At 40.8% G+C, this 16,443-nt stretch overlaps 1 protein-coding gene across 2 annotated transcripts in view; it reads right to left on the bottom strand.

The window, feature by feature from the left end:
• Positions 1–16,443, bottom strand: part of ARMH3 (armadillo like helical domain containing 3) — a 223,820-nt gene that overhangs the window by 85,925 nt on the left and 121,452 nt on the right. For both annotated transcript variants that reach the window (XM_023206477.1, XM_023206479.1), the window contains one exon: positions 15,701–15,776. In XM_023206477.1, the coding sequence (XP_023062245.1) occupies positions 15,701–15,776 (76 nt within the window). The remainder of the gene's footprint in view (positions 1–15,700; positions 15,777–16,443) is intronic.

The following is a 16,443-nucleotide window of genomic DNA, read 5'->3' as shown; positions in this document are numbered from 1 at the left end:
AATTGGAGGCTGTAAATAAAATATGTCCATATCATGCATATAAATAGTCTCCTTGTAATCTGAGCTACATATCTAGATCCAGTTCTAGATGTCATTCAATGCAGGAAAGATTCACTGAATGCTTAATTTGGTGTAAGGCACACCCTAACACCATATTTTAGGAGATAAATTAAGAAGTTAAAATATATCCAAAGGACAATCACAGTGTGTCTGAGATTTTGAAACCATAGCATATGGAGAATAACTGACAGAGAAAGAATGTTCAGCAGTAGTACACATGTTAGTCCTTTGAAGAAGTTAACATCTAGGAGACAGGCTAACATTTTTTAGTGTTGTAACTAAAGGTAGAAATGGAATCAACAGGTTCAGGTTATAAAGAGAAAGACTGCAATGTATGAGACACTCATCATTTAAAAGAATGACTGGGCTGGGGGCTGTGGCTCAACCTGTAATCCCAGCACTTTGGAAGGTCAAGGCGGGCGGATCACCTGAGGACAGGAGTTCAGGACCAGCCTGGCCAACATGGTGAAACCCCGCCTCTACTAAAAATGCAAAAAATTAGCTGGGCATGGTGGCAGGTGCCTGTAATCCCAGCTACTCGGGGAGGCTGAGGCAAGAGAATCGCCTGAACTCAGGAGGCGGAGGTTGCAGTGAACCGAGATCATGCTACTGCATTCCAGCCTGGGCAACAGAGCAAGACTCTGCCTTAAAAAAAAAAAAAAAAGAATGAATGGTCTGGAACCTAAAGTATTAAGCACTATTTCTCTAAGTGTTCAAACAGAAGCTGAATATATCTCTAACAAATGAGATTTATGCTTTGGGAAGGAGACTGACATAGATGGCCTCTTACGTTCTTTCAGTGTTTAAGGTTCTGTTATCCAGGGACTACTAACGTGCAGGGGCAAGGCCCAATAAAAAAGACCAACTTTGAGCCGGGCGCGGTGGCTCAAGCCTGTAATCCCAGCACTTTGGGAGGCTGAGACGGACGGATCACGAGGTCAGGAGATCAAGACCATCCTGGCTAACACGGTGAAACCCCGTCTCTACTAAAAATACAAAAAACTAGCCAGGCGAGGTGGCGGGCGCCTGTAGTCCCAGCTACTCGGGAGGCTGAGGCAGGAGAATGGCGTAAACCCGGGAGGCGGAGCTTGCAGTGAGCTGAGATCCGACCACTGCACTCCAGCCCGGGCGACAGAGCAAGACTCCGTCTCAAAAAAAAAAAGAAAAGAAAAGAAAAGACGAACTCTGGTACCTTAGCCATTCTGATATAAACCTGATAATTTATTTTTTATTATTTTATTTTATTTTTTGGAGACAAGGTCTCACTCTGTTGCCCAGGTTGGAGTACAGTGGTGTGAGCATAGCTCACTGCAGCCTCAAACTCCTGGGCTCAAGTGATCCTCCTGCCTCAGCCTCCAGAATAGCTGGGACTGATAGCAGGTGCCACCATGCCCAGCTAATTATTTTTTTATTTTTTGTATGTTGTCCAGGCTAAACTCCTGGCCTCAAGTGATCCTCCTGCCTCAGCCTCCCAAAGCACTGGGATTACAAGTGTGAACCACCACATGCAGCCAAACATGCGAATTTAGAGTGATTGAACATCTGAGTTATATGGCCAGAGCTCTACTCTAACTTTTGAGAAAGATACGTGGAGAGGGAAAAATAAGGAATAAGATGAAAAACTGCACATGGTTTTAAAATAATTTATTTTTTAAGTACCCTAGATATAGAATAGAAAAGAGAAAGGAATTAGGGACCTAAACTATGCCTATTTCTACACTTTGTGGCTAGACCTTATAAAAGTTATCATTAGTAGCCAGCATTTTATAATTCAATGGCTACATTTCCTAGGAAGAGTTCCTTTGGGGAAAAAACCTTTTCTCGGGCGAAAACAAATTTTTTTTCCTACGTTGGGATTAATAATAATTAGGGAGTAGCACAACCCTAAAGGATCAGGGATAGTTATGTCAGCCAAAGCAGCCCATCTCCAGAGAGCCAGAGGCTCGGGAGAGCTGGCTGGGAAAGAGCAAATGCCCAGGAATGATAGGATTTGGATTGATTTATAGACTCTAGCCACCTCTCATCCCTACGACCCCATTATAGAATGAGTCCACTGGAAATACCTTTCTTCTACACTGCCTCTCATTCACTCTACCCCTCTCAATCTTTCTCTTCCCCTAATTTTGATGCTTACCTAAAGAAATTGGAAACAGCATATGGTAGGTCCTGCTAATTAAAAGCTTAGCAGAATAAAGGACATATGTCAGATGACTCATTTTAGACACCCATAAAAAGTTAAAGCTAAGATTAAAAATTAAAGTTAATTTACCATACTATAAAATTATAGGTAGGAGATCCAATCAATTACTAATGGCACAAGTGCAAACCCAAGGCCTTTGCTGTATAAATACATATTTACAAAATAATAAAGTGAGACTGTGGACCTAAAGAGAAAGGAGAGAATGTGTTCTCCTGCCCATCAGGGCGCCACTTACTTACCTACCTGGGACCAAGAGCTATAATATTCTGGAGCAAACTGCCAATCATCCATTTCTTCTCCAATGTTCTTGGCAATTTCATCTGTAACTGTCTGCTCAGAACACAGCCGTTTAAATTTACCTCAAGGTCCATACTCTGAGCTACCGCTAGACACCAGGAAGCAGCTACTCCATTATCACTGTCTTAGTCACACAGGCAGTCCTTCCCAGCTACCTCCAAAAGGCTCAAGTAAGTATTTGGCATAATTCATTAAGAAAGAGGATGAACACTAAGTTTCAGCCTGTAATCCCAGCACTTTGGGAGGCTGAGGCAGGAGGACTGCTTTGAGCTCAGGAGTTCAAGACCAACCTGGCTGGGCAACATAGTGAGACCCTGTCACTACAAAAAGAAAAAGAAAAGCTGGATGCAGTGGCTCATGCCTGTAATTCCAGCACTTTGGAAGGCCAAGGCAGGTGGGTCACTTGACGTCAGGAGTTCAAGATCAGCCTGGCCAACATGGTGAAACCCCATCTCTACCAACAATACAAAAAATTAGCCGGATGTGGTGGCACATCCCTGTAACCTCAGCTACTCGGGAGGCTGAGGCACAAGAATCGCTTGGGCCTGGGAGGCAGAGGTCGCAGTGAGCCAAGATCGCGTCACTGCACTCCAGCCTGGGCAACAGAGCGAGACTGTCTCAAAAATAAAATAAAATAAGAAAGAAAGAGAAAATGTCCATGTAGTTAACCAACAAAAAGGAATGTTTAATCATTTGCCAAAACAATATTTAAAGTAAGGTCACCAGATACATACAAGATCTCTCCCAACTAACTCACAAATATAATGAAAGGTTCTTATAAGGTTCCTCAGGTTGGCTGTTCATGTTCTTTTAAAATCTGAGATTTTGCACAGGGTGAGGCCCCATATCTACAAGGCTTCAACTGATACTCTCAGAGAACGTACCCGGAACCACTAAAGAGATCTTTTTCACAGACCGGTAGCTTCATTCAGGACAGAGGGCTGAATTCAAATTGACTCCTTTTCTCCCAGGAGCAATATTCTAGAAATAGTTCCTAATTTGAGCCAGTAAAAACAGGCCACAATCGGCAGGCCCTACCTTAGTGGGAGAAAATGAGATACAAAAGACAGGGCACAAGCCAGGCACAGTGGCACATGCTTATAGTCCCAGCTATTTAGAAGGCTAAGGCGGGAGGATCACTTGAGCCCCCGAGTTTGAGGCTGCAATAAGCTATGATTATGCCACCGCACTCCAGCCCGGGCAACAGAGAGAGGCCTTGTCTCTAAAAGTAAAACAAACAAACAAAAAATACAATACAATAAAATATTTTGTTGTTGTTGTTTTTTATTTTTGTTTTTGTTTGAGACAGAGTTTTTTTGCTCTTGTTGCCCAGGCTGGAATGCAATGGTGCGATCTCGACTCACTGCAACCTCATCTCCCAGGTTCAAGCCATTCTCCTGCCTCAGCCTCCCGAGTAGCTGGGATTACAGGCACTCACCACCATGCCCGGCTAATTTTTGTATTTTTAGTAGAGATGGAGTTTCACCATGTTGGCCAGGCTAGTCTTGAACTCCTGACCTCAGGTGATTCACCAGCCTTAGCCTCCCAAAGTGCTGGGATTACAGGCATGAGCCACCACACCTGGCCAATAAAATAAATTTTTAAAAAGACAGAGCACAGTACAAGAATGTCTTCTACAAACCATAAAGGAACTCGACTCTAGTCCTAAAGACACTAGACATAAAGGAACACACCTAACAACTCCTTCTTTGACTATATATCAAAGTACTGTGTCCTTTCAAAATTGTATACCCCCAAAACAATTCTTCCCCTATTATTCCTGTTACTTTTGTACCTGTACTTTGCCATAAAGTTCAATATGCAGACCGTAAGAGCCAATGAGAACTGACTGCTCACATTTTGAGTACAGGAAAAGAAATAGTTGTGAGCTATTAGCTCACCAAGGAATAGAGCAGGATCTAAAATGCTGTGTTTAACACCTACATGTGAGAAAATCTCCCACAAAGGAAATGTATGTATCTAAAATCTAAATGCAGACTTTTTCCCCACTATCATCTAGTCCTTGCTCCAGAAATGATAAAGTGGACAAAATTAGAGTCCTGTTTCTAGTGGGTCCTCACTTTCTCAGGAAAGAGTGTCCTCTACAAATAAAGTTTATTGAAGTAGGTGTTGTGTGTGTATGTTATTTAGAGTTGCATAAGAGTAACATTTCTATATTTCACTGAAATTAATTTAGTATAAATCTGAAGCTAATTCTGATATATTAAGATATGCACGCTAAGCCCATGAGCAAGCACTAAGGAAATAATTCAAAAAATAGTGACAAAAATCATTAAAGCAATAAAAATGCTTTTTAGAAAATATTCACTTAATGCAAAGAAAGCAGTAAAGAAGGATCAGAGGAACAAAAAATGAGATAGCAATACTTCTTTGGTCTGCAGATATTGCATATGCACATAAAACATAGGCTGAATATCCTTATCCAAAATGCTTGGGACCAGAACAGTTTTAGGTTTCAGATTTTTTTTTTAAATTTTGGATATTTGCATTATACTTACCAGCTGAGTATCCCTAATCCAGAAATCTGAAACACAAATTGTTCCAATGAGCACTTCCCTTAAGCACCACGCTGGTGCTCAAAAAGTTTCAGATTTTAGAGCATTTCAGATTTCAGATTTTCAGATTTGAGATGCTCATCCTGTACTAGCAAACTGAATCCTGTAAAATAGAAAAATTATACACCATGACCAAGTAAGATTTATCCCAGGAATGCAAGTTTTAACATCTGAAAATCAATTAATGTAGTATTTATTTATTATTACATATTTTTTTGAGACGGAGTCTCTCTCTGTTGCCCAGGCTGGAGCGCATTGGCGCAATCTCAGCTCACCACAAGCTCTGCCTCCTGGGTTTACACCATTCTCCTGCCTCAGACTCCCGAGTAGCTGGGACTACGGGCGCCCACCACCACGCCCAACTAATTTTTTGTTTTTTAGTAGAAACGGGGTTTCACCATGTTAGCCAGGATGGTCTCGATCTCATGACCTCGTGATCCACCCGCCTCGGCCGTAGTACGTTTTATCAATAGAAGAAGAAATAGAAACCACACAATCGTCTCAATAGAAGCAGAAAAAGCATTTGACAAAATCCAACACCCTTTGATGATAAAAACACCCAACAAACTAAGAACAGAAAGGACTTCCTTCAACCTGATAAAGAGTATCTACAAAAAAAGTTCACAGCCAAATGTTTTAATAAATTAAAATACAAGAACAAAAACTTATTAGGTTGGTGCAAAAGTAATTGCGGTTTTGCCATTACTTTTGCACCAACCTATAAAACCACCTATAATCCTGCCAACCAAAGATAAGAACATGTTGGTTAATACCCTCTCAGGTATATGTGTATTCATTTTGGGGGCATTCTTTTACCACAATGATATAGCCAAGGTTGCATGGTCAAACATCTCCTCAAAGGACTGAAAGCGATAGAAAACACAAACTCTCCCCACCCAAACTATTTTCCTATCAATGATGCAAAGGCACAGGCTGACAGCCAAAGTCCCAGTATTGCCCTTGATGTCAGCTTGTAAACAAATACTATTTTGTATCTCTGGTCCCTACTAAGTCCACATGACTACGGAAAAAGGACTGAACAAAGTTGGGTATGGAAGGGGCTAATAAGGTTCCCAGACTTGCACGATCAGGACAACAATTTTTTTAAGACAACAACAATAAACATGTATATAGCACTGAATATGTGCCAGGCAGTATTCTACATGCTTTATATATACTGTCATTTAATAATCTCGATGATATAGGTCCATTGTTATTCTCACTTTATAGCTGAGAAAACTCAAGGAAAGAATGGTTAAATAACTTGTCCAAAGTAATGGTACAGCAGGGACTCAAACTCAGACAAATTGACTCTAGAGTCCCTACTCTTAACCACTACATTATGCTATCTCTTAAACAGAAGAGGGATGAGCAAACCTAAAAAACAAAAAGGAATGGAAATATGTAGGAAAAAATGGGAGAGGCTCCATTTCTATCCCTTATCAGTTAAGTTCCAAATTCAGCCTGATTCAAGTTAAGAAATTTGAGCTGTGGTTATCTCAGAAAAGCAGTGGGGGTCAGGTGCAATGGCTCATGCCTGTAATCCCAACACTTTGAGAGGCCGAGGCTCACACCTGAGGGTCAGTAGTTCAAGACCAGCCTGGCCAACATGGTGAAACCCTGTCTCTACTAAAAATACAAAAGAATTCGGGGGGTGTGGTGGCGGGCACTGATAATCCCGGCTACTCGGGAGACTGAGGCAGGAGAATCGCTTGAACCCAACAGGTGGAGGTTGCAGTGAGCCGAGACTGCACCATTGCACTCCAGCCTGGGCAACAAGAACAAAAGTCTGTCAAAAAAAAAAAAAAAAAAAATGCAGTGGGCATTAGGGAAACTGGATATCCATGTGCCCAGAAATGAAGTTGGATGCTTACTTTATATCATATATAAAAAGTCACTCAAAATGGATCAAAGGAAGCTGGGTGTAGTGGTGTATACCTGTAGTCCTTGCTACTAGGGAGGCTGAGGCAGGAGGATCAATTGAGCCCAGGAGTTCAAGATAAGCCTGGGCAATGTAGCGAGACCCTACCTCAAAAAACATAAAAGGATCAAGGACCTAAATGTAAGGGCTAAAAGAACATAAAACTCTTAGAAGAAAACATGGGAGAAAACCTGATGACACTGGATTTGGCAATGACTTCTTGGATGTGATAACAAAAACATAAGCAACAAGCGAAAAAATAGCTAAGTTAAATTTTATCAAAATTTAAAACTTGTGCATCAAAGGACACCATCAATGAAATGAAAGGCAACCCATGGAATGGGAGAAAATATCTGCACATTATATATCTGATAATGAATTAATATCTAGAATATATAAAGAATTCCTAAAACTCAACAACAAAAAATTCCATTAAAAACTGAGCAGAAGACTTCAATAGACATTTCTCCAAAGAAGATATACAAATGACCAATAAGCATATAAAAAGATGCTCAACATCACCAGTCATTTAAAAAAAAGAAATTAAAATCACTATGAGACACCACTTCACACCTGCTGGGATGGCTAGTAACCAAAAAACGGAAAACAGGAGAGAGGCGGAACAAAAAACAAAAACAGAAACAGAAAACAAATGTTGGGAAGAAAGTGAAGAAATTGGAAAGTAACATGGTGCAGCCACTTTGAGTGGCAGTTACTCAAAATGTTATACAGAGAATTACCATATGATTCAGCAATAACACTTCTGGGTACATACCCAAAAGAAATGAAAGCAGAGTCTCAGATTTACATACACTCATGTTCACACCAGCATTAGTCACAATAGCTAAAAGGTGGAAGCAACCCAAGTGTCCGTTAACATGAAAATGGAGAAACAAAATGTGGCATATTCATACAATGCAATATTATTCATCCTTAAAAAGGAAATTCTGCTACATGCTACAACACGGATGAACCTTGAGAATAATATTAGGAAAAATAATCCAGTCATGAAGGACAAACATTTTGTAATTCCTCTTACATAAAGTTCCTAAAATAGTCAAATTCATAGAAACAGAAAACAGAATGATAATAGCCAGAGGCTGGGAGGAGGGAACAGGGAGTTTGTATTTAATGAGTACAAAGTTTCAGTTGAAGAAAAAGTAGCCCTGGAGATGGATGTTGGTGATGGTTGTGCAACAATGTTAATGCACTTACAACTAAACTGTACACTTCAAAATCGTTAAAATGGGCCGGGCGCGCCGGGTGCGGTGGCTCACGCCTGTAATCCCAGCACTTTGGGAGGCTGAGGCGGGTGGATCACAAAGTCAGGAGATCGAGACGATCCTGGCTAACATGGTGAAACCCCGTCTCTACTAAAAATACAAAAAATTAGCCGGGCCTGGTGGCAGGTGCCTGTAGAGTCCCAGCTATACGGGAGGCTGAGGCAGGAGAATGGTGTGAACCCAGGAGGCGGAGCTTGCAGTGAGCTGAGAGATTGCACCACTGCACTCCAGCCTGGGCGACAGAACGAGACTCCACCTCAATTTTTAAAAAATCGTTAAAATGGTAAATTTTATGTCATATGTATTTTTATCACAAGTGAAAAAAAAAATAGGGCAAATGTAGAAAAAAACTCTAAGAAAATTTCAGGATAAGTTTAGGAGGGGGTTTAGATGCTAAGGTTACACTCATCCAAAACACAGCAGCCCCCAGCTAAAAATCTTAATATTTAATTACGAATGTCTGGATCTCCTAAACTAAGACTTTTGTTTTTTGCTTTCTCCTTCGCCCAGGCTGGAGTGCAGTGGCTCCATCTCAGCTCACTGCAAGCTCCACCTCCCGGGTTCATGACATTCTCCTGCCTTAGCCTCCCGAGTAGCTGGGACTACAGGCACCCACCACCATGCCCGGCTAATTTTTTGTATTTTTAGTAGAGACAGGGTTTCACCATGTTAGCTAGGATGGTCTCGATCTCCTGACCTTAGGATCCGTTCCCCTCGGCCTCCCAAAGTGCTGGGATTACAGGCGTGAGCCACTGCGCCTGGCCACAACTTCTTTACTGCACTGCAGTTCCTCAAGTCCACCTATGACCTATTGTAAAACTTCATTTTGCAGCATAAACCAAACTAGGGTAAAACAGATGATTAATCACATGGGATTCAGTGTTTGGTTTTTCAATTCTAGCTGTAGTCTTAAGAGATTAGGGAACAGTGACCATTAGAATAATATGTAATGCTCCCAGTCATTGGGTAAACAATATTATACCAGCTTCATGTTGGTGCTTTGTTTTAATCTGTATAATGCTTTTCATTTTCTCTAATGGGAGATCAGCAGGGTCTGATTAACAGGAAAAAAAAAAAAAAGGTCATTATTGATAAAATCTAACTCAGTGGAGATAATCTGAGCTTACTTGCCACCTCAGAGCAGACAACTGCAGAATAGAAGGTTATGTTCATGTACTCCCTGCTATTCAAGAGTCAACAGCCCAATGGCTCTGCTTCTATCATTAATCAATTTAGTCTACATTTACTTTTCACTAGACTAAGTTGCATCCTTCAGCTGAAGTGCCTGGGCATGAAACTACTTCTCTCTCATTGGTATCCACTTTGTTAAGTGAACTATAGCAATGTGGCAAAGATTTTAGCCCAAACAGGTGAGTGGGCAAAGGAAGTTGGGGAGATTTTGGCTGGATGAGACTTCACATGCCTTCCTAACCCTAACTTTGTTATCGACAGTGATTACTGCTTGAAGGCTTATTTCCTGTGACATTCAGAATTCTGCACACAGCCTATTCCAAAGGATGTTATACTCAATAACCCCATTATCTCAGAGGCTGCTGAAAGCTATTCTTGCTCCTTAGCCTCCCCAGCAGTGTACACTTAACCACGTGTGTGTGTCTGTGCACGCGCACATGTGTGCACCCATGTATGAGGGTAAGAGTGTTTTTTAGGGTGAAAGAAAACAGCTACATAAGCAAGAAAGAAGGGTGGGTGAGGGGACCACTTTGGCACTGGAACAAAAAGACCATAAAGTGAACAGGAAGACAGGAAGCAAACTCACTAGGTGAACAATTAAGAGATTTAAAATAAATACACTAAATTCTCATTCCAAACCCCAAGCTTGTCACTAATCGTAACAATATCTGAAAAGTCATTCTTGAAGAAATACTGAACTTCAGCTTAAGGCATCCCAAATTAAGAAAAAAGTTAAAGATAGTTAAAACTTATCTACCTTAAGAAAATTACATATCAGGAGAATCACCCACTTGCAGTGTGATTCAGTCACTATTTCTTTCTGTGAGCAATCAGAGAATAGGATTTTGAACTTGGTCCTAATAAAATGCTCATTAAGTATAAAGCATTAAAATTTTAATTTGAAGAGATTCATTAAGGGCCTCAAATTACTTACCCTGAAAGTTGTTTGGTTAGACGAAGGTCAGACTTTAGTCTCTTTCGACTAATAAGGTTAATAGCAGACATCTTCCTAAAGTATAAGACTTCACTGGGATTGCCTGCCAAGTGTTGGCAGGAAATATTTAGCATGTAAGTCTTCAGGCAAAAAGTTCCCAAATTTTGGGATAAGTTTAGGAGGGGTTTTAGATACTAAAGTCACACTCATCTAAAACACAGCAGCCCCAACTAAAAATCTTACTATTTAATTACAATGTCTGAATCTCCTAAACCAAGACTCCGTTACTGTGCTGCAGTTCACCAAGCAGCCCTGCACTGGCCCCTCAAAGTACTCCTTTGTGAACCATTAGATCTGTGGAAGTAGCTGAAGCAACAATTACACCAACAAGTGGAATCTCAAAGGTGGAGCAATATATATATATATATATTTTTTTTTTTTTTTGTATAGCAAAGCAATGACACAACTTTCCTATAGAGAGGAAAACATACAGGGCCCTGTTTGTGTTCCAATAAAAACAGCAGTTTCTAAGCAGCTGCATTTTAAGAATCTCACTGAAGGATCAAACAGGAAGAGAGAGGCAAATTGTTTAAACACAAATAACTTTGACAGTTAAAGAAGTAGCATGACTAGGCCATGAAAAACAAGTGAAAAGCAAAAAGACTGACACTTGAGCAAATTTAGGCTCCGAGTGTGTCGAAGTACTTTTAACTTTCATTGTCACAATCTAAACTAAGTATTCTTAGAACAGAAAGGTCTACAGCCTTCCTGCTGCCTTTCACCTGCTGGGGAGACACAACATTATGGTAGTCATTAGATGCACTGCATTCCAGATCTCAAAGACATAATTTGGAGACATCGTCAACTGGCAAACTAGTCTGGAAGGCCTCACAGCTGTTAGGTGTCTGAAGACTTCACATGCAACCCAAGCCCTTCTTATGGTTATTAAGGAACATACTACAGAAGAGGTGGCTAAGAGTTTGTTCACTCTGCCTTAAAAATCCTTTTCAGATGTGGGATCAGCACAAATACCTTTTATAAACAGCAGAAGCAAATGCTGCACAACATCAGAATTTTACTGCTAAGCATTTATATCTCTATCCTTGATCATCAACTTGGTGTTAAATACCCCACAGTATTCCTGGATAACTATAGGTCAGATTTTCTGACACAGGTTCTTGTTTTCTAAACCACAGAAAGTAGTGTCATGGGTATCTAACACAAGCTATTAGCGAAAAGGCAAAGGAGCCTAAGGCAGCACTCATTACCATTGGTTCACTGGAGTACACACTTCCAAGTCATACTATGTTTTGCTCTCTGCTAAGAGAATACTGACTGAGAAAAGAAAACTCCCTGGACTGCCCTCATTCAAAACCATCAAGTTCTCCCTACCAAGGAAAGCAAAACATCTCTCAAGGTTAAGGTAATATCTTAACTTTTATAGAAAAGAAAAATGGGCCAGGTGCGGTGGCTCATGCCTGTAATCCCAGCACTTTGGGAGGCCGACGTGGGTGGATCACAAGGTCAGGAGTTTGAGACCAGCCTGGCCAACAAGGTAAAACCCCATCTCTACTAAAAATACAAAAATTAGCCGGGCATAGTGGTGCGTGCCTGTAATCCCAGCTACTCAGGAGGCTAAGGCAGGAGAATCACTTGAACCTAAGAGGCAGAGATTACAGTGAGCAGAGATCATGCTACTGCACTCTAGCCTGGGCAACAGAGTGAGACTCCATCTCAAAAAAAAAAAAAAAAAAAAGAGGAAAACTGAAGATGTACTTAGGAACTACTCTAAGGAAGGGTCAAAATGCTAAATCTAAAAAAACAAAAACAAAAACAACACACTATGGCAATTTCTCAAAAAATTAAATATAGAATTATCATATGACACAGCAATTCCTCTTCTGAGGATATGTCCCCAAAAAGTGAAAGTGGGGTCTCAAACAGATACTTGTACACCCAAGTTCATAGCAGCATTATTTATAACAACCAAAAAGTAGAAGCAACTCAAGTGTCCATCAACAGATGAATGGACAAGCAAAATGTGGTATATACAGACAGAGGAATATTATTCACCCTAAAAAGAAAGGGAATTCTGACACATGCTACAACAGGAATGAACCTTGAAGACACAAGTGAAATAACCAGTATTTTATAGTTCACCAGGAGCTTTCATATGCATGACGTCATATAATTCTCACAACCACTACCTGGTGAAATAGTTGCTATCACCATCAGTTCCACTTTACAGATGGTGGATAGAGGTCCACAGAAGCTAAGTAAATTGCTCATGGTCACATAGTAAGTGGTAGAGACAAAAGAAAAAAATACAGTTTTTCCAACTCAAATTTCCATATTCCTTTCAATACATCATGGTGAGTTTTCTGTTTACTCCTCCATGTTAGTCTTCAATGTAGCTTTACAGAAGGAGGTATTATGGTTTGCAAGAAACAGCAGCCCTGAACTTGGACTTCGAAGACCTAGGATTAGGCTGAGCATGGTGGCTCAGCCTAATTACGCCTGTAATCCCAGCACTTTGGGAAGCCAAGGCAGGTGGATCATTTGAGCTCAGGAGTTTGAGATCAGCCTGGGCAACATGGTGAAACCCCATCTCTACAAAAAAATACAAAAATTAGCTAGGTGTGGTGGCACGTGCCTATAGTCCCAGCTACTTGGGAGGCTGAGGTGGGAAGATTGCTTGAGCCTGGGAAGCAGAGGCTACATTGAGCAGAAATCGCGCCACTGCACTCCAGCCTGAGTGACAGAGTCAGACCCTGTCTCAAAAAAAAAATGGAAGAAAGATGGGGAAGGGGAAGGGGAAGAAGAGGAAGGGGAGGAAGAGGAAGGAGAAAGGAGAAGGAGAAAGGAGGGGGGGACAGGAAGAAAGAAGAAAGAAGAAAGAAGAAGAAAGAAGAAAGCAGAAAGAAGAACCCATTATTAATTCTCAGCTTTGCCAAGGAACAAATACGGTGACTTCCACAATATACAACATCTTTAAGACTCAGTTTCTTCACTGAGAAAAAGTATATTTTTAAAAGTACATAATACACCCTATAAAGTTTGAAGATTAAAGAAGGTAGTATAAGAAAGAGCAGCACAAAGTCTGGCATTTAATAAGTGAGAATAGATGTCAGAAAAAAAAATGGTAAACTTTTGCAGGCTTAGTACCACCTGTATTTTTTCCTGATCTGGCCTTACTGTGGTGACATTCAATCACTTCAGTCCAATAATCTCTTCAAAAAATTGATTTGTTTGTTTTGAGACAGGGCCTCACTCTGTTACCCAGGCTGCAGTGCAGTGGCATGATCTTGGGCTCACTGCAGCCTCAACCTGACCTCCTGGGCTCAAATGATCCTCCCACCTCAGGCTCCTCAGCAGCTGGGACTACAGGCATGTGCCACCATGCCCAGCTAATCTTTGTTTATTTTGTTTTTTAGAGACAGGGTCTCACTATGCTGGCCAGGCTGGTCTTGAACTCCTGGGATCAAGTGATCCTCCCACCTCTGCCTCCCAAAGGTCTAGGATTACAGGCATGAGCCACTGAGCCTGTCCATAACTGGATCTTTTTGCTACTTTAGATGTATACTGAGTCCAATTATTAGCAACAGTAAAAATGATGTGATTATTGCAGCAAGTTAATCAGAGAAATTTAAGGAATGAAAATGAAGGTATAGGCCTGACAGTCATACAAAGAGAAGAAAGAGGTTACATGGTAACAAGGCTCAGCCCAGTCCTTTCTTAGCTGTTGGAAAAAGGAGAGGTCAAAAGCTTAAATTAGCTGCTTGATGGCCCTTGGGAAGAACAGGGACAGCAGCCAAGCCAGAAACCACGGAAAGGAAAAGCAACAAAGTAGAAGATAAGGCAAGTATAAAGGAATGTGATCAAGGAAACAGGCCCCACAGGAAAAGGAGCTGCCTGAAAGGCCTACATAAATACATGAATAAGTCAACACAACATAAATTATACCCATATGCACTTCATACCCTAGCCCCGAACCTGGTGCTTCATTCAAACACCCACATTTGTCATGCTGCCCTTGGGTCATAAAGGGATATTTGGGAGAAGGCAGTTTGTAATTCCTGATTCTTACAGAAAATTGCATTTATCATAAGGCCTCACCACAGTATCTAGATTATTTGCTAGGTGCGGATATGCATTTATTTGTGAGATTTATAAAATTGTGTTTGACGCAAAATGACTCTGGGGACAGGTAAGGCAGATCAACCTTCACTGCAATCTTGTTAGCACATCTCACCCCATGCTCCCTCATCCCAGTCCTCCTAACACACACATTTCACACTTCTCCTTTTATGCCCAGATGTGCCAAACATGGTAGTAAATCACTGCAGGGTCAGGACATTTTACCTTTAAATAAAAAGAAAGAAAAGATATAGGAAAAAAATCAGACCAGCTATGTCACACATTAGAATCTATACCAAGTTGTAAATGTGCATTACTATTACTAGGAATGTCTGGCAAGTCTTACATCTGGAGCTAAATCAAGTTCCCCATCTGTTGGATTTGCCTTTTACTCAATGTTAATTTTTCAATTGTTTATAAGAACAATGTAATAACTGTTGAGAAAACAAAAAATCATAGGCACAAAGGGAGCAAGGAACAGAAGAAAAGTCAAATTTAGGTTTCCCAATGGTGAAAGCACTTTCTCCTCTCCATTTACCAACAGCTCACACCAGCCACATGGGTGGTGCCTCTTCAAGACCCTGACCAACTCCATGCCTGACACAACTTTATCCAATACATATGGCACTCTGTAATTGCCTTGCTGTTTCATAAGCAACCTAAAATGACTCAGCCCCATGGACTCCATTTGCCTCTGTTTACCATAAATAGTAACAGTCACGTAAAGTAAAAGGTCAACATTCTAGATCTCCATGAATCATTCACTGAAGGCATGGAGAAAAGCAGAAAATCTTTGGAGAAAAGCTTTCAGATGACCTATACACAGAACACTCTGGCAACTAGCATGCCTGAAAAGGGCTTGTAACCATCTCTCAGTAAAAAAATTCACAGAACAGCCAGCACTTTGAGCTGTTTCAATATGATAAAATAAAATCCTCGTGTACTCCTGCTTTTCCTGATCAAGTACGACAATTTTTCTTCCACTCCTACAGACATCAAGGCTTAAAATAGTAGTAGTGTTTAACACACTCTACTTAGAAAGGTACAATAAACCTAAGGAAGAGCCAAGGAACTCTGCAAGAGATACTTCTCATTCCTTACCTGATATTAACCAATGCATGGGTCACCTTGCTAGCTGCTTCCTTCCACTGGCCTGCATTGGTAGAAAGCCTCAGGACTGCAAAGAAGGAAAGAACACAGATCTGTCAAATCCCCGGCATAAAACACAAACATGAGGAATGAAGACACATCTCAGAATAGCACTCTCAGAATAACCAAACAAAGCCTATGCCAATCTTCTGTTAAAAACATCCTCAGCTTAGATAAAAATACAAGGGCTTATAGAATTCTCTCAACTATTTTCACTCGAGTTTTTTCTCTAACTTCTTTTCACTTTCTATCAAAATACTCTACTCTTTCTCTGCCTTAGGTTTTCCCTCCCCTCTGCTAACAGGGCTCCATAACTTAATTTTTGCATGCATTTACAATCTACACTGGGGTGGTGATGTGAGGGTAACCTGGTTGCCATATTTATCATTTCCCTAATGGTGGGGGCTGATTTAGTGGAACTGGCTGGCTTAGTTGATGTCCCTTCCTGCTCTATGTATATGTATAAACTCCTTAACATATAAACTCAGTCAAACAGGACACATCCACATACAGGATGGTCATGTGTCAATCAAGCATTAACCTTTTTTTTCTTTTTAAATTATACTTTAAGTTCTAGGGTACATATGCACAACGTGCAGGTTTGTTACATATGTATATATGTGCCATGTTGGTGTGCTGCACCAATTAACTTGCCATTTACGTTAGGTGTGTCTCTTAATGCTGTCCTTCCCTAC

Source organism: Piliocolobus tephrosceles, chromosome 9 (genome assembly GCF_002776525.5).
Source record: "Piliocolobus tephrosceles isolate RC106 chromosome 9, ASM277652v3, whole genome shotgun sequence".
NCBI lineage: Eukaryota > Metazoa > Chordata > Mammalia > Primates > Cercopithecidae > Piliocolobus > Piliocolobus tephrosceles.
Note: the sequence above shows the minus strand (reverse complement) of the source record. Positions and strands in the feature narration are given on the sequence as shown.